At 56.9% G+C, this 21,777-nt stretch overlaps 2 protein-coding genes across 5 annotated transcripts in view; both read right to left on the bottom strand.

The window, feature by feature from the left end:
- Window positions 1-1,251: 1,251 nt before the first annotated feature.
- Window positions 1,252-12,775, bottom strand: MFAP2 (microfibril associated protein 2). Of its 2 annotated transcripts, XM_007658761.3 has the most exons (9): window positions 12,672-12,775; window positions 7,465-7,557; window positions 6,234-6,320; window positions 5,768-5,794; window positions 5,418-5,504; window positions 5,038-5,076; window positions 2,647-2,734; window positions 2,345-2,418; window positions 1,252-2,161 (listed from the first exon to the last, which is right to left on the bottom strand). In XM_007658761.3, exons 2-9 carry the CDS (start codon window positions 7,499-7,501, stop codon window positions 2,058-2,060), a joined length of 543 nt encoding a protein of 180 aa, XP_007656951.1. In that variant the 5' UTR covers window positions 7,502-7,557; window positions 12,672-12,775; the 3' UTR covers window positions 1,252-2,057. The 2 variants fall into 2 exon arrangements, with proteins under 2 accessions (XP_007656951.1, XP_028920419.1); XM_029064586.1 differs by lacking the exon at window positions 5,768-5,794.
- A 5,585-nt stretch (window positions 12,776-18,360) lies between these two features.
- Window positions 18,361-21,777, bottom strand: part of ATP13A2 (ATPase cation transporting 13A2) — a 30,575-nt gene continuing 27,158 nt past the window's right edge. For all 3 annotated transcript variants that reach the window (XM_029066201.2, XM_029066203.2, XM_029066202.2), the window contains exons 26-29: window positions 20,839-21,062; window positions 20,136-20,287; window positions 19,774-19,946; window positions 18,361-19,450 (exon numbers count right to left, since the gene is read on the bottom strand). In XM_029066201.2, coding sequence (XP_028922034.1) covers window positions 19,295-19,450; window positions 19,774-19,946; window positions 20,136-20,287; window positions 20,839-21,062 — 705 coding nt within the window. In that variant the 3' untranslated portion in view covers window positions 18,361-19,294. The remainder of the gene's footprint in view (window positions 19,451-19,773; window positions 19,947-20,135; window positions 20,288-20,838; window positions 21,063-21,777) is intronic.

The following is a 21,777-nucleotide window of genomic DNA, read 5'->3' as shown; positions in this document are numbered from 1 at the left end:
CAGGGATTAAATATCTGTTCTCCCTCTCCTTTAGATTGTGAGCCCCATGTGGTTCAGGGACTGGGTCCAGCCTGATTAGCTTGTACCTAGCTCAGCGCTTAGTACGGTGCTTGGCGTAGTAAGCACTTAACAAACACCTTACTTAACTCCCTGTCTACCACCCGAAGGAAGAGGGTGTGGGAAAAAAGTATGAACTGATGGGTGCTATAGGGTATTTGCGAGGCTGGTAGAGTGGGCGGTGCTCTCTCAAATTCAGTCCTGAGCCCCATGGTGGCCATGCCCCTGCTGTGGGACGGCACTGGGGCAGCTCTGAGAAAGGGGACGAGACAGCAGAGGAGCAGCCTCATGGGCCATGCCCAGTCGTTATGCCCTCACGGGGCAAGCTTGGATCTGTCCCACACCTATCCTTGACTCTGAGTCTCTCTTGCCTGGGACCTGCGGTGCAGAGATGTAAGCACTAACCTCAGCTGGAGCCGTGGAGCGGTCCTCCTCCTCCTCCTCCATCTTCTCCTCGTTGGAAAGCCTCCACGTTCAGTGTTCTAGGAGCGGCGAGTTTTGTTCTCGTTTCGGCATTTCCTGTGCCTCTTACCTCATTTGTGTGTTTATGGCTTTTCTAAAAAAACAGTCTAGTTTTCTAAGGCATCTGGGGCTAACGTTTCTACTGATTAAAGCTTCCTCATCTTCTGCCGCTTCCCAGCTGGATCTTGTGTGGGCCCCGGGGGCAGTGGAAGGCGGTAAGCAGAGTTTTCACAGGCCCTCAGCATCTTGCTGACCTAGCGAGGTCTTCTCTTGTGCCATGAAACGAGGTCCTCCCTGGCCCATCGATGTCCCCTTTAGGGTCAAGACTGAGCACCGGAAGATGTGGGCTCTTTACTCTTTAGAATCACAGGTGCAGCCCTGGCCCCGAGATTCAGCAGTTGGCAGTGCCTGGTCAATGCCAGCGTAGAGAGAGGAAGCCCGGCTTTGCTTCTCACCCTTCTGCTGTTGTCCCTCTGGTTCCCTCCCACCTCCCTGCTCTTGGGATGGGGTATGCCCATTTCGCTAAAGGAAAAGCTGAGTCCCAGAAAGGGAAGTTGATTTACTGCCTGAGGCTTGGTTTTCATTTTGCCTTTGCTTCATTTTGGCTTCTCTTGGCCTTAGGGGCTGATGCAGGAAAGTGACCCCCTATCCTGGACAGCCCTGAGGCCTAAAACAATAGTCAGGACCCCAGGTCCATCCCAGTCCCACCCCAGCCCATACAGTGGCCCCACATTTCCTTTATATTCCTTTATTTTGTACAAAAACCAGTGACTGTACATGGCTACAGTACATGCAGGGAAACTAGGGGGTCGGGGTGGGGGCACGCAGGATTAGCACCTTGCCGGGCGGAGACCACAGCCTTGGCCCTGAGGGGCAAGAGCTGGTCGTCCAGGAGAAACCTGGGTACGGCCCTGGAATGGAGCCGGGGCGGTGGTACGCCTACTTCATTAGGGTCCAGGCAGGGCATGGGTACTGTTGCCCTGTGCCCACTCAGGGACTAACAGCACCCCGGCCAGAGTGGCATGCTCTATTCCCCATTGCCCTGTTGGGTAGCACCCCCTAACAGAACACCCTTTAGGGTGCTCACCTCCCCCGACCCCACTCTGGCTGGAAACGAGAGGAGGAAGAGCAAGATCCCGCCCTGCCTCTGCAGAAGGGAGTACTAGGCTGCCCAGGATTGCAGGTGCCCACGGACTCAGCCGGGCAAGGGGTTGGAGGAGCAGCGGGGGCTGGGGAGGGGGCGGACTGCTGCTCCCTCTTAGTCTCCATGGCCGAGCCGGGAGCCACGGGAAGTCCCAGGTTCCAGCCGGGAGCACGCCCACCACCCCAACCCAGCCCCTTAGGAACCAAATAGAAAATAAAGGTAATAGAAAAAGGCAGAGTAAAAACGTCCCCTATATTGTGTGCAGAATTCCTGCACTGGATTTCTGAAGCACCGGTCATGGGAGCCTCCTGGCACCACCGCTCCCCTGCGCCCCCGGGGGTCTCCCTGGGGACCCCCGCAGCCTGGGGCCTCGAGCCTCACCCCTGGCAGAGCCCTAGCAGCCCCCGCAGCTTCTGGCACAGGAGGAAGCCACCGACTGGCACAGCCCGCTGGTCGCCATCACGCCGCACTTGGAGAACTTGTCCCGGCAGAGGTCAGCTGGGGGAGAGGGAGACGGGGTCCATCCCGGTCAGTGGGGGGCTGGGGGGCGGGGTGGGGGGGGGCCGAGCACTGTAAACATCGGGAACGGCCCCACGCAGGGACAGCCACCTCCAACTTCCCTGCAGGCCGGTGCTCCAACGGTGGGGCCACTGTGGGGGCGGGGGTTAGGGGAGCCCTTACCTCGCAGCAGCTCCTCGTGGGCACAGACGGTGCGGACACAGATCTCCTTGTTGATGACGTAGATGCGGCGCAGACTGTGGGAGGGGGAGCTCAGGGCCACCCCTCTCCCCCCCATCCTCTCGTGCCCCTCCCAACTCTCCTCCCTCAGCTCCAGGTTAACCCTCTCCGCAACTACCCCGGGGCCCATGCCCTTCAGGGCAGCCTCAGCCCGTCCATCCTCATCTGACCCAACACTAGCCTCCCCACTCGCCCCTTCACGGTGGCAGGGTCCCCCTCCCCCGGCACCCTCCATGCTCGCTGACCTGTAGAAGCAGATCTGATTGAGGCATTGCTTGCAGGGCTTGTGGACCGAGTAGAGCCGAGTGCAGGGGTACTGTTCCTCTCGGCAGTCTAGGGGAGGGGTGGAGTGGCTGGTTCTGAGGGCCCAGGCCCCAGAAGGGAGAAGGAAGCAGACCCACCCATGTTCCACTCATGCCCAGCCCCAGCCCGGGAGCCCTGAAAGCCCCCCGTCCCTGAGCCCCGCAGAGGACTTTGAGCCTCGTGGGCACTGTTTTCAGCCCCTGACCACTTGGGGTAGGAAGTGAAGGTGGCCCTAGCCCCCCAAGGAAGCGGCAGGAAGGGAAGGGCATTGGGTCAGGACCTGTGGTCTCCCTTTTTTTTAAATATTTGTTAAGCACTTACTATGCTCCAGACCCCATACTAAGTCCTGGAGTAGGGAGAGGCTAATTAACCTGATTAGCTTAAATCTACCCCAGTGCTTAGAACAGTGCTTGACACATACTAAGCACTTAACAAAGGCCATCATTATTAGATTGCACAAAGTCCATGTCTCCCACGGGGCTCACAGTCTTAACTCCCATTTTACAGATGAGGTAACTGAAGCGTGGAGAAGTAAAATGATTTGGCCAAGGTCATACAGCAGACAAGTAGCAGAGGTGGGATTAGAACCCAGGTCCTCTGACTCCTAGGCCCGTGCTTTTTCCACTAAGGCACGCTGCTTCTCCTTAGTATACTGCTCTGCTCTGCGAGCGCTCAAATACCGTTGCTTGATTGATTCTCACCTGGCTCAGGGGCTCCCCAGGCTGCAATTGAGTAGCAGGAGCCTCCCAACCTGGCAGGGTCAACCCCACCCCCCTCCTCCCCTCATCTACCACCTTCCTTCCCTTGGCACCTCCCCAGCCTGTGACTCTCCTCACCTGCATCTTCCCCAGGAACCTCTCTCGCTGATCCGTGCCTCAGCTGTGCCATAGCGGGCCTCTCTGTCCACCCCTCCCTTTGCCGCCCTGTTATTTGCTACATCCTGACCCTCCCGGTCAGAGGCTGGAGATCAGAAGGGACCCTGCTGCCTTGCTGGAGGGCAGCCTGGGAAGCAGAGTGATAACTGAGAAGCCCTCCCCGCCCTCCGGCTCTGCTCACCACTCCCTACTCCCCTCCCATATTCCCTCTGGGCTTCTCCTGGAGCCGGCAGGATGAGGGGGAGAGAAGGGGGCAGTCACACAAATCCTTGGCTGGATTCAAAGAGAGTCCTGGGCAACCATCCAATCAACGGGGCCTGGACCGTCTCCGGCCCCTGGGGGGTGCGGTCGGGGGGGCTCCCCGGGGCTCGGGAACCTCCCCACTCCACCATCACACACACACACACAGTCGATTTCATTCCCAGCCTAGGCCCTGGGAGAGCCTCCTGCTGGGAAGGAAAGTGGGAAGGGAACATGGGGCAGTTCCAAGCCTCAGATCGAGCTGGGGAGGCCCAACTGTTGGGCCTTGAACACCCTGGAAACAGTGTTTGAATTGGCCCCCTGCTTTCTCTGGAACAGACCACTGTCCAGGTAGACCCTGGCTTGGTCACTTCTCAGACCCACACCCCTCGCCTGGCCCCTGCCCCAGACCCCTCCCCTGTCCCTTGCCCGACCTCTCCAACAGAGCCTCACCCCTCCAGGGCAGGGTGGAAATCTAGCAGAGAACACAAGTCTCGCTGGCAAGCACCTACCCAGGGTGGAAAGGGGTAGGGCCTAGTGGAGAGAACATGGGCCTTGGAATCAGAGGATCTGGGTTCTAATCCATACTCTGCCACTTGCCTCTGTGGGACCTTAGGCAAGTCACTTGACTTCTTTGTGCCTTTGTTTCCTCTAATATAAAATGGGGCTGAAATAACTGTTCTCTTTCCAACTTTGTAAGTCCTGTGTGGGACAGGGACTATGTCCAACCTGTACTTAGAATAGCGCTTGACATATAGTCAGTATGGTATTAATAAATACCATTGTAAAAAAAGCAAAAATCCAGGACATGACCAGTCCCACAGCCCCCTCACCAGAGCTCCTGCTGCTGGGAACTGGGCTGAGCTTTTGCCATCATCCTCATGTCTGTGCCCCCACTACCCTCCAACCCCCAGGGCCCCCATCTGGGTCTATGTGACGCTACCCCCACAGCTGCCCATCCTGCCCGGTCTTACCCAGGCAGAGTAGCCTGAGTCAAGCCCCTCTCCATTTCCTGATCCCCAAGGACTGGGATTTTGAGCCACCTTCTCCCCCGACCCCAAGGTTTGGGAAGCCAAGGCCAACTCACTGCAGACATACCAAGGGGTGGCTACACAGCAGGCAGGTCCCAGTGGGCTTCTGTCCCCCCAGTCCCAGGCCACACAGGCTCAGCCTCCCACTCCCCACAGCACCGAGTGGTGCGGTAAGACCCTGACTTACCCAGGGGGCCGGGCTCCGTGGGCTCCGTCTCTGGGTTTTCTGTCGGGGTGAGGCAAGAAGCGAGGAGTTAGCCTTAGGGTAGGGGAGACTGAGGCTCTGGGGGGTGGGAATGGATGGATGTGGGACATTTGGGGGAAATGGCGAGAACTTGGCACAGGTATTCTGTGAGTATCTCCTCAAGGGTCTTGGGGACATTTCCAGGGCAAATAGTTTAGGGGCATTGGGGGTGGAGCAGAAGGCACTGAAGTAAGGAAGGAGTTTCCCAGCCCTGGAGACTGGCTTCCTGTGGAGGCTCAGGGCCAGGTCTTCACACTCTCCCCACTCTCCCCGGGATTCTGGATCTTCTGCCCCAGCTGGGGAGCTGGGGGCTGCTCTCCTACCTGGGGTGGGGGGCTGGATGACTTCCTGTTGGACCTGCTGCTGGGACTGGTACTGGAACTGTTCCTCGGGGGGCTGGCGGGTTACCTCTGCAATAGGAGGGGTAATGGGCTCCCTGATGCCTCCCTTCCCCACTTCCTCCCTCTCCATGCCCCTTACTGTCCCCGCCCTCTCCCTCCAAAGCCCCTTTCCTTCCCCACTCCCTCCCCTGCTTCCTCCTCTCCCATGCCTTTCCCTTCCCCACTCTCTCCCTCCTCATCTCCCTCCCTCTCTCCCTCCTCTTACTCTTCTCCCCAGCCCCACGACCCCAAGCTGGAGAAAGTGTGGAGCCGATGTGGGTGCAATACTGTACCTTGGTAATCGTAATAATCAGGGTTTTCTGAAAGGCAAGAGAGTGGTTCATCTCCCAGAGTAGGGGCAAATACAGGGGCGGGGCAAAGCAGTGGGTGAGGGTTGGGGTGGTAGAAGGGAGAGACGGAGGGAGAGGGCCAATTCCTGGATGGGGTGTCCGGAGAGCCCCTGGATGCTGGCGGCTCCCAGATACCCACACGACAGCTGGGGATTTCCCAGGACTCCTTCCCCCGCAAACGGAGCCCGAGTGACCCCACCCCAAGGAGGGAAATGAACGGGCTTCACTCTGGGCCCCTCCTAATTCTTCCCTTTCTTGCTGCTTCAGGCTCCAGTCAGCTCTAACAGGCCCACTGAGGGGCTCGCTCCCCGGAGGCGGGCAGGGGGACCGGGACAGGGGTGAGGGACTCCCCAGAGCCGGAACCCAAAGGCACCCCCGCACCTGTGGGGAGCGAAGGCCCCCCACTTACCGATGTGGTCATTGTACTGGGAGTACTGGCCTTGGTCGGGGTAAGGAGGCGGCTCGATGTCATACTGGCCCTGGGCCAGCAGCCCAGCTGAAACACAGGGAAGGTGGTCGATAGATCAATCGATGGTATTTACCGAACGCTTACTATGTTCAGAGCAGTGTACTAAGCGCTTGGGAGAGTACAGTACAACAGAATTAGTGGACAAGTTCCCTGCTCGTAAAAAGCTTACAGTCTAGGGGTAATGTGCTGATGGACTTGGATCAAGGCATCTCAGACCCCCAAGATCCATGGGAGAGAGAGGTGGGTTTTGTTGCAGCAAGCCCCAGGTCGAATTAGAACTTGAAACCGAAGGGTAGGAAGCAGGAGATGGAAGTTTAGGTTCAATCATTCAGTTGTAATTTTTGCGCACTTACGGGGTGCAGAGCACTGTACTAAGCACTTGGGAGAATACATAATAATAATAATAGTGTTGGTATTTGTTAAGCGCTTACTATGTTCAGAGCACTGTTCTAAGCGCTGGGGGAGACACGGGGGAATCAGGTTGTCCCACATGGGGCTCACAATCTTAATCCCCATTTTACAGATGAGGTAATTGAGGCCCAGAGAAGTTAAGTGACTTGCCCACAGTCACCCAGCTGACAAGTGGCAGAGCTGGGATTCGAACTCATGACCTCTGACTCCAAAGCCCATGCTCTTTCCACTGAGCCACGCTGCTTCTCCAATATACAGTATAACAATATACAATAGCCTGCTGTCTAGGGGGGGAGATGGACATTATATAAATAAATTAATTACAGATATGTACATAAGTGCCGTGGGAGGAGGAATGAATAAAGGGAGCAAGTCAGGGCAACACGAAGGGAGTTGGGGAAGAGGAAAGGAGGGCTTAGTCAGGGAAGGCCTCTTGGAGGGGTTGTGCCCTCAGTAAGACTTTGAAGAGAGGGAGAATCATTGTCTGTCAGATTTGAGGAGGGAGGATGTTCCAGGCCAGAGGAGGGACGTGGGCGAAGGGTCGGTGGTGAGACAGACAAGATAAGTCCCGTGCCAGGGGGACCACCCAGCTCAGACACTGCATCTTTAGATTTGGGAGGGGCAGAGAGATACCCTGCAACAGAGAAGAATCCCAAAGGCAGATGGTGCCTGTTGAGTGAGGGACAAAACCGAGGCAGGGGGAGGGAGAACTCTTGCCCCCGAGTGCCCGCCCCACCCATCAGCGGTAGCCCACACTCACCTGGCAGACACAGCAGGAAGAGATAAGCCGTCCTCATGGTGTTGGAGGTGTGGCAGTGAGGACAAGGAGCTGGGTGGGAGGCAGCGGATAAAACTGGGAAAGAGAGTGCAGAACCAGGTGGCTCACGGGCCCAAGGCCGGTGCCCTGAAGATCTCAAAGTGCTTTCAATCAATCAGTGGTGTTTCTCCAACTACTTCTCAGCCCATTTCACAGCTGCAGAAGCTGTGGCCCCAACAGGGGATGACAGGCCCCAGAAAATCCTGGGAACCCAGGGCTTGGAATCTGTCATCTCCCAGGGGTGAACTTGCTGCTCCCTGGGGCCCTGGAGATGCTGCCCCTCTGCAGGGAGCCCCAATCTCCACAGTTCCTCCCTCCTACTCCCGATCCTCAGCCGCAGCACTCAGGGAAGCCCCCTGTCTCCCTGCACCGGATGGATCAGGGAAGAGCAGAGGGGCTCAGCTGGACGCAGGCCTTCAGGTCCGCTGTTCCCGTGCCGGGCTCACCGACCGCGGGCCAGAACGTGGTCTGCTCCTGATTAAAATCCGGGCTTGGAGCCGCCCTTCCAGTGGGGGGTCAGGCCATTCCAGGACATCCGAGACAGTCGGACTAACTGAGGACACATGCTCCCCTCGGTGCCTCTCCCGGGGGGTGGGCAGAGGCCTCCCTGGCAAACTGGAGGGACAGCCCATCCTCCCCCTACTTCCCCATTCCTTGCCACAAGGTAGACACCGTAGACCTGGGCCCCTCAGAACCCACACTCACTGAGGGGAGCTGAAGTTGCAGCCAGAGGGATTTAGGGGAGAACCTCAAAGTGGAACATCCTGGCAGCGAGGGTCAGCAAATACGGGATTGTGGCCGGCCGCGGTGGACTGTGAGAACGCTTTTTCCGTGAGTCTTTAAGGACAGGAGACACTCCCCTCTGGGTGGTGGGTTGTTGGTGAGTGCAATTATGCCTGGAGCCAGGGGATGGATGAGATGACCTTTTTGCATGTGTGTGAGGGTGTGCAGCCTTCATATGTGTGTGGATATGGAGGAGGTGGTAGATGTGGCCACAAGTGCATGTATGTGTAAGTGTGTAATCAATATGTATGAGCAAATAGTTCCATGTCCTGGCATGTGTTGGGAAACAGGTGCTCCTGCAGTGGCCCAGGCAACCCTGGCCAGCTGAGGGGCCACAAGTTAGCAGAGTGGCCCAGACCCCACGCTCCCTGGCCAGAACCTTTGGACCTCCATGCTTAACTGCCCAGCCTTCAATCCTGGAATTCTGAGGGGATGCTCTCTTTCCCCATTTCCCAGCTGTCCCCAACTCCATGGCTGCCTCTTCTTCCTTCTCCTCCTCCTTCTCCTCCTCCTCCAGTTCTTAGAGAGCTGGACCAGGCCCAGGGCTGGGGTGTTTCCTGGAATAGCTGGGCCCTGGGAGCGTGTCAGGGAAGAAGACATAGCAGCCTGCCAGTGGTGGGTGGGGGAGGAGTTGGGGAGGCGGGGGGGAGCTGGCGCTTCCTTGAGTACCAGCTCTGAGCTTTGGTCATTAGGAGACAGGAAACCCTGGGTGGAGCTGAGTCAACTTCCAGGCAGCAAAGAGCGGTTCAGGTTCCCTCCCAGAGGCTCCTCTTTTGCCCAATGCCTGCTTCTCTGACCTCCCTCTCCTCCCTTCTCCAAGAGTCAGACCCCCTCCCAGCTCCTCTCTGCTTTCCCCTCTCCCTCCCCCACAGTCTCCTGGTCCTGCAGCCTGGGCCTCGGCCCTGCTATGGCCCTCTTCCGGCATCCTACTCCTTGCCCCTCGCATTCAATCGCCAGCAGGGTATCAGACCAGAGCACAGCACACTGTGTCCACGGAGTCCACTGTGTCCACTTCTGGGAGGCTCTGGGCGGGGGGGACTCACTGCAAAGTGGTACAGAGAAAGGCTCTAGGGTTGAAGCCAAGATCCGTGGAATGGGGCGTCCATGGGAATGAAATCTTGGCCTGCCCGGGACCCTCGGCCAGAGGGAGTCAACAGATAGGGCCACAAGGCCCAACTTGCGCTACTCACAATAAGAATAATTGTGGCAATTGTTAAGTGATTACAATGTTCCAACCCCTGTACTCAAAACTGGGGTAAATGCAATATAATCAGATTGGACAGTCTATAGCCCTCATGGGGCTCTCAGTCTAAGAAGGGAGAACAGGTATTTTAACCCCATTTTACAAGTAAGTGAAAGCCCAGGGAAGTGAAATGACTTGTCCAAGATCCCCCAGCAGACAAGGGGCAGAGCCAGGATTAGGACCCAAGTCCCCTGACCCCAGGGACACGTAGTCTTTCCACTAGACTCTCTGGCTCTGGGTCCCCCTCGGCTGGACCTAGCCCCCAGTCATCTTTGGCCTCGGGCAGCAGGGATCTCCAGAGGTCACCTCGTTCATCCCTCTGCCTCCAGTCTGTCCTCTGTCCTTTAGGGGCCAAGAGGACGATCCGAGAGGATGGCCTTCGTCCAGGCAGAAGCCCGGCCCCCGGCAGGAGCGAACAGACAGAGGTCCCGCTCTGGGCAGGAGCAGACAGGCCCCGAATCCGGCATTAGAGGACAGAGGCCCCGGCAGCAGCAGACAGACAGGTCCCGTCCCCTGCGTTAAAGGATGGAGGCCCCGCCCCCAGCAGGAGCAGGCAGACAGGCAAACAGAGGCCCCCGGCCCCTGGCGGACCGGTCCTTGAGTGTCAGGCTCCGCGGGCCCTCGGGAGGAGACTGCTGCAGTCGTTCCCTGGTCCTCCCGGCAGTCAACAACCGTTATTTGTGCCGTTGGAGTTTCTGGGTGTGGGAGCCCGGGCCCCAGCTCCCGCAAACGCTTTGCGCACATTGAAGCGCTTAATTAAAGTCTGTACAGCTTGGGGGATGCTGGCTGGGCGGGGAGGGGGGTGTCTCCCCAGGACACCCGTTGTGCGTCGTCCCCCCCTCCAGCCCTCACCTCACCTAACCTTAGCGTAGCTTGCTTGGCCGCTTTAGCTCTTGCCTGGTCATTGGAGATGCCCCCCTGCTCCGGCCCCCTCTCCGGCCTTCCCGAGAAGGTAGAGGGGGCTACTTGGGGGACAGTGCAGGACCTGGGGTTGGTCCCCATACCACTTCAGGAGGGACGCTGGGCCGGACGGGGCCTCTAGACTGTGAGCCTGTTGTGGGCGGGGATTGTCTCTCTTTATTGCCGCATTGTACTTTCCAAGCGTTTAGTACAGTGCTCTGCACACAGTAAGCGCTCAACAAATACGATTGAATGAATGAATGAATGAATGAATGAATGAATGAATGAATGGGGGCTCTAGCCAGTGGGGAGGTGGAGCTGTTTCTGGTAGAAACCAGCCAACCTGGCTCAGCAGCTCCCCCAGCCTTCTCGGCATCCCCAGTTGGGGCCCGCGGGCCTCCCCCCAGCAGCGGGACCCTGTGTGCCGGACGCTTAGTAATAATGATTCTATTTGTTAAGCTTTTACTAGGTGCCAGGCACTGTATTAAGCTCTGGGGTGGATTCAAGCAAATCGGGTTGGACACAGACCCCGTCCCATGCGGGGCTCAATCTCAATCCCCATTTTACAGAGGAGGGAACTGAGGCACAGAGGAGTTAAGAAACTTGCCCAAGGTCACACAGCAGACAAGTGGCAGAGCTGGGATTAATAACAATGATAACGATGGTATATGTTAAGCACTTACTATGTGCCAAGCACTGTTCTAAGCACTGGTGTAGATGCAAGGTAATCAGGTTGTCCCATGTGGGGCTCACTGTCTTAATCCCCATTTTACAGGTGAGGTAACTGAGGCGCAGAGAAGTGAAGTGACTTGCCCAGTCACAGAGCTGATGTGGTGGAGGCAGCATTAGAACCCATGAACTCTGACCCCCAAGCCTGTGCTTTTTCCACTAAGCCACGAACTCATGACCTTCTGACTCCCAGGCCCATGCTCTATCCATTAGGCCACGCTGCCCTTCCACGATACTTGACAATGAAGCTCGGGGGGACTCTGGCTGGGGCCGGGTGGGCTTGGGCGGGGAGCGATGGTATTTTGACCCGGGGTGGAAGGAACCCAAGACACCCCTCAGGTCTGGAATGTGGCTGCCCCTGCCTCACGCCTCTCCCAACCCTCTCCCCTGATGCTGCTCCTGTTCCTCCTCCCCCATCCCTCCTACCATTTCCTGGGGCACCCTGGTCCTTTTCCACCCTTTCCACACCCCCCCCCCATTTCTGCTTTCACCCTCCACCCACCTACCACACCAAACTCCAATCCCCTGACCTCTTCCTCCCTCACACTCTCCAGACCGGCAAACCTAAGCGGCCAAGGCCGAGCTGGAGCGGGGAGTTTAGGGGGGTGGTCTCAGCTTTCGTGCATTGGGGGGGGGGGGGAGGTGTGCTCAGTTTTTGTGGTTAGAACAGTGCTTGGCACATAGTAAACGCTGAACAAATACCACAATTATTATGGGGGTCTCTCGGTGCTGGTAGATGGGAAACTTTCAGCTTCCCCTCATCCCAGAGAGAGCAGGGAATTCTCTCAGTGGGGGAGGGGGGATGACCCTCGTTGTCCCCCCTCCCCAGCCCCCCGCCCCAAGGTGCTGGAGGAGGAGGCGGCCGAGACGGGGAGGAGGGAGGGGGGTGGGAAGAGGGGGCTTGCTCAGGGGTCTGGGCTGGAACAAACCAGATGGCTCGGTGAGACACATCTGGGAGCAATCAGTGCGGGGGAAAATCGCTCTTTCTCCCTCTCTCCCTCTGCAAACCCCACCTTCCCCGTGCCCGTCCCTCCCCTTCCCCCTCCTAACTTAACGAAAAGTTCTTCCTCCCGCCTGAGAACAAAGCCCCCTCAAGGGCTGACTTTTCTGGGGCCGCCTTCCGACAGAAAGCCCCCAGACCCGCAGCCTCGGGCCCCACCCAAGTTAAGGCGCTTTGGGATCCCTCATCCAGACTGGTGGAGAAAAATCCCTCTTGTCCTTGGCAGGCCCCTTGCCCCGGCCGGTCCTTAGGCACCCCCGGGGAGAGGGGTCTCCGTGCCCACCGACCCCCGACCCCCTCCTTCCGCGGTGGGAAGGTTCCGAGAGCTTGGAAAGAGGGGGGTCGGAGGGGCCCCGAAGGCGAGGGATGCAGGGGTCTTCCTAGCCGTCCCCCCACCCAAAAAAAGGCCCGGGGGTCTGGGGGCGTCCCCAGCCCTGGGCCCAGGGGTTGGCCGGACAGGCGGCTGGCCCGGCACCCCCCCTCTCCCTCCCTCACCTGAGGGGTCCGGTCGGATGTCCTCTCTCCTGGTCGGCCACCGAGCCGTCTGCCCGGAGCCTCCCCCAGCCCCAGCCTGACTCGTCCAGCCCGACTCGGGAGGCCCGGCAGCCTCGGCCCCCAGCCTCGCCCTCCGCTGGGTCCTAATGCTAGCCCGGTCCCGCCCCGGGGGTCGGGGGTCGGGGGCCGGCCCGGGGGTCGGGGGTCGGGACCGGGCGGCCTCCGAGTCCCGACACCACCGTCCGAGTTGGGCCCGGTCCGGTCCGAGGCCCCTGGGTCGGGGTCCGGGGGGAGGTCACGTGCTGGCCGGGCCCTACCCTGGCCTGGGGGTCCCCCGGGGTCGGGGGGGAGACGGGGAGGCGAGGGGAGGGGGCTGGGCCTGCCCCATTCTGGGACTTGGCTCTGCCACTCGGCTACTGGGTGGCCTGGGAAAAACCGCTTCTTTAATGGCATGGGTCAAACGCCGTCCCGAGTGCCGGGATAGGTACCAGTTAATCAGGTTGGGCACAGTCCCGGTCCTGCGTGGGGCTCACAGTCTAAGGAGGAGGGAGAGCAGGACAACTGAGGCACGGAGAAATGTAGGAACTTGCCCAAGCTCATAACGGCAAGCAGTTGGCAGAGCTGGGATTAGAACCCTGGTCCTCTTGTCTCCCAGGCCCGTCCTCTTTCCACTAGGCTGCTTCTCTAACTCACTTAACCTCCACGGGCCTCAGTTTCCCCATCTGTTATATGGGGATAATTATCTGAACCCTACCGCTCAGGGGTGTCGTGAGGGGTGATGGCTCAGTGGAAAGAGCAAGGGCTTGGGAGTCGGAGGTCATGGGCTCTCATCCTGGCTCTGCCACTTGTCAGCTGTGTGACTTTGGGCGAGTCACTTGACTTCTCTGTGCCTTAGTTACCTCATCTGTAAAATGGGGATTAAGACTGTGAGCCCCACGTGGGACAACCTAGGATACCTAGGCCCCCTAGGACTCGTGGGCTGCACACTCACATCACCCCAGTTATCACCCCATCTCCCTCCTACCATTCCTCTCCAAACTCCTTGAGCGAGTTGTCAACACCCATTGTCTCAGATTCCGCCCCTCCAATTCTCTCCTTGACCCTCTTCGATCTGGCTTCCGTCCTCTTCACTCCACAGAAACCATCCTCTCAGAGGTCACCAATGATCTCTTGCCACATTCAACGACCTCTATTCCGTCCTAATCCTCCTCGATCTCTCAACTGCCTTTGACACTGTCAACCACCCCCTTCTCCTTAACCAACCTCAGCTTCACTGAGACCGTCCTCTTCTGTTTCTCCTCATCTCTCTGGCCTCAGTTTCGGTCTGTTTCACAGACTCCTCCTCTGCCTCCCACCCCTCAACTGTGGGGCTCCCTCAAGGTTCAGTTCTGGGTCACCTTCTATTCTCCATCTATACCCATTCCCATAAAGAACTCATTCGCTCAAACTACCACTCTATGCGGACGATACTCCAAATCTCCATCTCCTGCCCTGATCTCTCTCCCTCTCTGCAGTCTCACATTTCCTCCTGCCTTCTAAACATCTCTATTTGGATGTCCTCCCGCACCTCAAGCTTAACTTGTCCAAAACTGAACTCCAAATCTTCCCAATCAAACCCTGCCCTCCCCGTGACTTTCCCATCACTGTAGATGGCACCACCATCCGTCCTGTCTCAAGAGCCGGGAACCTTGGTGTTGGCCTTGACTCCTCTCATTCAACCCACATGTTTAATCCTTCACTAAATCCTGTTGGTTCCACCTTCGCAACATTGTTAAAATCCACCTTTTCCTCTCCATCCAAACTGCTACCTCTTTAACCCTAACCTACCTTGATTACTGTACGGGAAGTAGTAGAGCATGGGCCTGAGAGTTGGAAGATCCTGGATTCTAATCCTGCCTCCACCACTTGTCTCCTGTGTTGCCTTGGGCAAGTCACTTCATTTCTGTGCCTCAGTCACCTCATCTGCAAAATGGGGATTGAGACAGGGAGTATGTCCAACCTGATTTGCTTGTATCCACCCCAGCATTTAGTCCAGTGCCTGGCACATAGAAAGCACTTAAATACCATCATTATTATTAATCATTGTTATCATCAGCCTCCTCGCTGACCTCCCAGCCTCCCGTCTCTCCCCACTCCATACTTCACTCTGCTGCCGGCTTATTTTTCTACAGAAACGTTCTGGACATGTTTCCCCACTCCTCAAAAAACTCCAGTGGTTGCCCATCCGCCCCACATCATATAAAAGCTCCTCACTATTGGCTTTAAAGCAATCACCCTGCCCCCCACCTCACCTCACTACTCTCCAACTACCGCCCAGCCTGCTCACTTTGCTCCTCTAATCCCAAGCTTCTCAGTGTACCTCGCTCTCACCTATCTTGCCACCAACCCCTCGCCCAAGTCCTGCCTCTAGCTTGGAATGCCCTCCCTCCTCAAAACCGACAATTAGTCTCCCCCTCCTTCAAAGCCTTATTGAAGGCAAATCTCCTCGGAGAGGCTTTCCCTAAACACTCCTTTCCTCTTCTCCCACTCACTTCTGCCTCGCCCTGACTTGCTTCCTTTAATTCATCCCGCCCCCCAGCCTCATAGCACTTATGAACGTATCTGTAATTGTTTTTATATATTTATTGTATATTAATATCTGTCTCCCCCTCTAGACTGTAAACTCGTCGTAGGCAGGAAATGTGTCTATTACTATATTGTACTCTCCCAAGTGCTTAATACAATGCTCCACACTCAGAAAGCACTCAATAAATACGATTGAATGAATCTCTGCTTATAATGGGGTGAGGACCAAGAGCCTGCACACTGGACACTTCTGCTTATCAGGGAAAATAGACTCAGTGCCCTCCACCTGGACGAGGCTAGTAAAGACCAGAGCAGGAAAGCTAGGGACTTTTACCTCTTCGGGCCATTCTTATTCTGGGTGGACCATTGAACCAGCCCTTGGGACTGAACTGTCAGCTCCTTGAAGAGGGGAGATTCTATCTACCAATTCTATTGCACTGCATTTTTCCAAATGCTTAGTACGGTGCTCTGCTCAGTTTTGTGCTCATTAAAGATCACTGAGTGATTGTTTATCAGATGCAGAGGCACCCGGCCCAGGGCGCGGGGGGACAAAGTGGGAATCCCTGCAAGTTTGCTGTGGTCAGCCCAATTCTCTCCCAGTACCTGCCTAAAGCCCCACACACCAGAGGACCCAGGAAAACCACAAGGATTTATTTCTTGGATTCAACAGCAGCCGGCCCAGACAGCAGATTCTCAGAATCCCTCTCTCCATTCCCCTCTGTAGCCTAACTTGAAAAGTAGTATTGTCTAGTGGGTAGAGTACAGATCTAGGAGTCAAACAGACATGGGTTTCTGAGCCTGGGTCTACCACTTGTCTGCTGTATAACTTTGAGCAAGTCACTTAACTTCTCTTTGTCTGTTACCTCATTTGTAAAATAGGGATTAAGACTGTGAGCCCCATGTGGGGGACAGATTGTGTCCAACCTGATCATCTTGTAGTTACCCCAGCACTTACTTCAATTCCTGGTATATACGAAGTCCTTAAGAAATACCATAAGAAAGAAAATGAAAATACCTGACTTATGCACAGGATCTTGAAAGTCACCCTTTCCCTTTGCGATGCACTTCAGGGTGGAAATTGAGTATCACGGGCACTGCAGGCCCAGGGCAGCCTCTCCGAGCTCCTGCCTGCTCCAGTGCTTGTCCCTCCTTGCTCTCAGTCAACTATCTTTAAAGAGACGGTCCATCAAGGGCTACCCAACCCAGACCCCCAGGTCAGGTAACCCTCTTCTCCCTAGGCCTCCCCTACCAAGTACCGGTAGGGTGGCTTGGCCGAGTTCAGTCTTGAGAATCTGGAGCTCCCGCTCCAGCCTGGCTCCCCAGGCTCCTGCGTCCCCCAGATACGCGTGGCTTAGTGGAAAGAGCCCAGGCTTGGGCGTCAGAGGTCATTGTGGGTTCTAATCCCGGCTCCGCCACTTGCCAGCTGGATGACTTTGGGCAAGTCACTTCGCTTCTCTGGGCCTCAATTACCTCATCTGTAAATGGCGATTAAGACTGTGAGCCCCACGTGGGACCAGCTGATAACCTTGTATCTACCCTAGTGCTTAGAACAGTGCTTGGCACATAGTAAGCACTTAACAAAGACCATCATCATATGGGGTTATTTGTCCCTTTCCAACAGAGGTTCCTGAGAAAACTAGACAAGAATGCAACTAGGGCAAGCCCCAGCTAGGCAGGGTTTGATCCCTGCTAAGGCCTCCTAACTGACCGGCCCTGCTCCCGCCCAGCCCTGTGTTACAGTGCTGCCCCACCGGGAGGATGCTCGACTTGGGCCCCACTTAATTCATCTTGGCCAGGAAGGGCCTGATGAGTTTCTAATGACACATCTGCTGCGTGATCCTGGGTAAGTCATTTAACTTCTCTGCACCTCAGTTCCTTCACCTGCAAAATAGGGACTCAATACCTCTTCTCCCTCCCATTTAAACTGTAAACTCCATGTGGGGTCTGGTTATCTTTTATCTACTTCAATGCTTAGTACAGTGCTTGCCAAGTAGTAAGGGCTTAATAAATACTGCTATTATCATCTCCCCTGGGGCAGGCAAGCTTCCGGAGCACAGGCCTGGGAGTCAGAGGACCTGCTTCTTAGAGAAGCAGCATGGCTTAGTGGAAAGAGCATGGGCTTGGGAGTCAGAGGTCGTGGGTTCTAATCCCAGCTCTGCTGCTTGTCTGCTGTGTGACCTTGGGCAACTCACAACTTCTCTGTGCCTGTTACCTCATCTGTAAAAATGGGGATTAAAAAAAATGTGAGCCCCACGTGGGACAATCTGATTACCCTGTATCTACCCCAGCACTTAGAACAGTGCTCAGCACATAGTAAGCGCTTAACAAATACCATAATTATTATTAATCCTGGTTTTGCCCCTTGACAGTTGTGTGACCTTAGGCACGTCACAATTTCTCTGGGCCTCAGTTCCTTCAACTGTAAAATGGAGATTCCATATCTGTTCTCCCTTTTACATAAGATTGTGAGCCCCATGTGGGAGAGGGATTAGGTCCCCACGAGATGCTCTTCCCCTTGACTCTGTTTATTGCCATTGTTCTCGTCTGTCCGTCTCCCCGTCTCCCCCGATTAGACTGTAAGCCCGTCAAACGGCAGGGACTGTCTCTATCTGTTTCCAACTTGTTCATCCCAAGCGCTTAGTACAGTGCTCTGCACATAGTAAGCGCTCAATAAATACTATTGAATGAATGAATGAATAAACTTACATCTACCTGAGGACCTATAACAGTGCTTGACACAGGAAAGTGCAGCGTGGCTTAGTGGAAAGAGACCGGGCTTGGGAGTCAGAGATCGTGGGTTCTAATCACAGCTCTGCCGCTTGCCGGCTGTGTGACTTTGGGCAAGTCACTTAACTTCTCTGTGCCTCATTTACCTCATCTGTAAAATGGGGATTAAAACTGTGAGCCCCACATGGGACAATCTGATCACCTTGTATCCCCCAGCGCTTAGAACAGTGCTTTGCACATAGCAAGCGCTTAACAAATACCACCATTTATTTTTTAATCCCAAAATTATTATTATTAGAGCCGAAGAAGGCTCGAGCAGGGGGTGATGAGGCGGGGTGAGGGGAGGAGCACTCTCTGCATCTCCTCAAAGGTCAGAAAGGAAAACTCACCCCACAAGTCACGAGGCCCAGGAAAACCACATGGATTTATTTCTTGGATTCACCGGCAGCCGCCCCAAACAGCTGCTTCCCAGGATCCCTCTCCAAATCTGTACCCCAACCCACCCCGGGGTAAAAAAAAGACATTTGCATCTAGGGGGCTCCTGGACCTGGGCCCCAGGAGGGCAGTGCAGAACTTCTGGCCGCTGACTCGGCCCATCCCAGGTGGGTAAAGGGGCGGGCGGGAATGAAGGTGAGGTGGTGTGGGCCGACGGCTGGACTCCTCTGCCTGAGCACTCCAGTTTACGGCGCTGCCAGCAAAGTGGCTGAGGCAGCGAAATCTGGAGCCTAGGTCCAGCGCGGGGGGGAGCCGGGAGGTGAGGTCCGGTGCTAAGGGAGCCGGAGCCCAGGCCTGATGCTGGGAGCCCAGGGCTGGTGCTGGGGGAGCCGGGAGTCCCAGGCCTGGCCCTGGAGAAACTGAGATAACTTCCCCAGCAGAGATGGTGGGTGATGGAGGAGCTGCATACGGATTTTGGGTTTGCCCCTCTCTTCCTGGGCTTGCCCTCGCTCGGCCTCTCGCCCTGCCCTCGCCGGCTTTTCGGGGGCCGGGGGGCAGTTCCCAGGGATGGGTTGCATCTTCCCGATTGGCCCTGCTCTGATGGGGCGAGGGATCAGCCCCGTCCTCGTGGTGCTGGGGAAAGGGGTTCAGGGAACCATACTGGAGAGGATGGGGGGGGGGGTCAGCAGTTCCCCCCACCCAGGGGCACCTCAGGACAGGAGTGTCACAGTGTCAGGCTACTGGCTGAATAAATAAAGCCTTGGGGGAAGAGGTAGGGAAATGTGGAGGTGGGGGTCACGCTGGGAAGGGCTTCTGAATTGAAGGGCAGTCCCTCGGCAGCTCTCCTCCCCACGCCCCCCCAGAGAGAGGTCCGAAGCCTGAGGCAGGGGCCGGGGCTACCTCAGCGGGGTGGCAAAGATGGGCTGGTGGAGCGGGGGCCAGCGGCTCTGTTGTTGAGCCAGGTCCTGCTCCAGCCGCTTGTACAGCTTCTTGGACGCCCGTCTGGGTCGCAGCCGACGCAGGCAGCTGAGAAGCCCCTGGTCCAGGGCACACTGGGCCAGGAATATGAGGGGGAAGTGCAAGATTGTGAGGGACAGCTTGGCTCCTTCCCTCACCCCGCTTCCCACCTTCTAACACCCTCCAGCCTGCCCTCTCTCCCAGCCCGGTCCCACGGATGTCTTGGCTGAGAGCAGTCTTCTCTCTCCCGGCACTGGCTCCGGCCTCCTCCCTGCCCGCTCCCCACCTGCTCCAGCTCGCTCCCTCCCTGCACACCCCCACCAACTCCTGCTCCCTCCCTTCCCACCCTCCACTGGTTCCGGCCCCCTCCCTGCCCACCCCCGCACCAGCTCTGCCCCCCTCCCTGCCCGATCCCCACCTCCAGCATGGAAGCGGCGACGAAGTGGAGCGCGGCCATCCCGAGGAGAAGCAGTTTGAAGTCTCCGTCTCCGATGCCCCGCAGCTCCAGCAGGGAGAGCAGGAAGCTGGGTGGGCTCAGGGTCAGCCAGACCAGGAGGGCGCCCAACACGGTCAGGGCCAGGAGGAAGAGCACTGAGGCCAGAGACGGGGGTGTCACAAACACACCGGGACCCGGACCACCCCCAACACTGACTCCCGTTCCCCTGCCCTAGGGCAGAGGAGTCACCTCCGCCCCACAAACCAGTAGATGACCCAGAAGAGGCAGGGTAGTGGTGGTGAGCTTTCCCTTGACGGTCCGCCTCTGCTCCACTGGGCCCTCACCGTTGGTGTAGAGAGGCCGACGGAAGGGGTGGCCTTTGGACATGGCCACGGCCAGGGTGAGGTACTGGAAGCTGGAGACGCAGAAGACGACGGTGTTCTCGTAGTTGGGCAGGTTCCGTGGGGCCATGACGGTGCTATTCAGAGGGATGAACCTGCCGGGACCCGAAGAGAGGGAGGGAGGGCGAGAGGGCAGGGCTCAGGGAGGCGAGTGGGCCGGACCTGGGAAGGGAAGCGGGCTGGACTCGGGGACGGGAGAGGGCAGAGGAGCCCGTGGGTCTTTCTGACAGCTCTAGCCATCTTTGCCTGCTCCAGTAATGGATGGTCCAGAGAGGGTAGGTTAGCGGTCCCAGTTCACATAGCATGTGAACAGCAGAATGGGGATTGGAATCTAGGTCCCTAGGCCAGGATTGTCTTTGAGCCCCTGCCCCTGCTGTGGTCATCTCCCTTCCCAGCCCCTGCCCAGGCAACCTGGGGTCATATCCTGGCAGTGGCCCCCTTGAGGGGGGCCACTCTCCCTCTTCCCCCATGACCCCCACTCAGACATCCATTTTACGGATGGGGAAACTGAGCCCCGAAGAGGAATCCATGGCACCCGGGACCAAGCCGGCCCGGGGACCCAGCGGACCCGGGGAAGAGGGCCGGCTCAGGGGCCAGTCCATGTGCCCTGTCGCGCCCCTCTGTCCCCCGCCTCCCGGGGCCTCACCAGGGCTGGCCGGTGGTGATGAAGTAGGCAGAGAGCTGGGTGCCTGCCAGTAGGGCAGTCTGCAGGAGGAGGCTGCCCAGCACGGTGACGCTGAGCAGAGCGCCCTGCGGCCGCTTGACCCCCAGCTCCCGGGCCGGCCCAGCGCGACCCATCAGCACGGCCACCGTGGTCGTGATCACCAGGTCGATGAACAGGAACTGCAGGTCGCTCAGGTTGGTGTTGATCTGGGGAGGGAGACCGGATGGGGCAGGGGGGCAGAGGTCAGGGGCAGGCTCAGCCTCCAAGCCCCTCCCTTACCTAGATGCCTTCACTTCATACCAGTCCTTCCCTAATTCATCTCTCTGCTTCCTACCCTACTCCTTCCCTCCTGCATCTTCTATGCACTTTTGTCTGTCTTCCCTCAACCCCTGGGAAGCGCACTCCTCAAACACCCTCCACAACCATATCCTTAGGCTCCCTGATGATTCCCTCTCCCTGAAATTTATTTTAATATGTCTGTCTACCCTGCCAGGCTGTAAGTTCCTTGTGGGCAGGGATCTATTTTTTTTAAAGGTATTTATTAAGAGCTTATTATGTACCAGCAGTCGTACAAAGTGCTGGGATATTCATTCATTCATTCAATAGTATTTATTGAGCGCTTACTATGTGCAGAGCACTGTACTAAGCGCTTGGGATGAACAGGTCGGCAACAGATAGAGACAGTCCCTGCCGTTTGACGGGCTTACAGTCTAATCGGGGGAGACGGACAGACAAGAACAATGGCACTAAACAGCGTCAAGGGGAAGAACATCTCGTAAAAACAATGGCAACTAAATAGAATCAAGGCGATGTACAATTCATTAACAAAATAAATAGGGTAACGACAATATATACAGTTGAGGATATACGCAAGTTAATCGGGTTGGACACGGTCCATGTCTCACATGAGGCTCACAGTCT

This window comes from Ornithorhynchus anatinus, chromosome 5 (assembly GCF_004115215.2).
Source record: "Ornithorhynchus anatinus isolate Pmale09 chromosome 5, mOrnAna1.pri.v4, whole genome shotgun sequence".
NCBI classification, from domain to species: domain Eukaryota; kingdom Metazoa; phylum Chordata; class Mammalia; order Monotremata; family Ornithorhynchidae; genus Ornithorhynchus; species Ornithorhynchus anatinus.
This window is presented reverse-complemented; position numbering and strand designations above follow the sequence as displayed.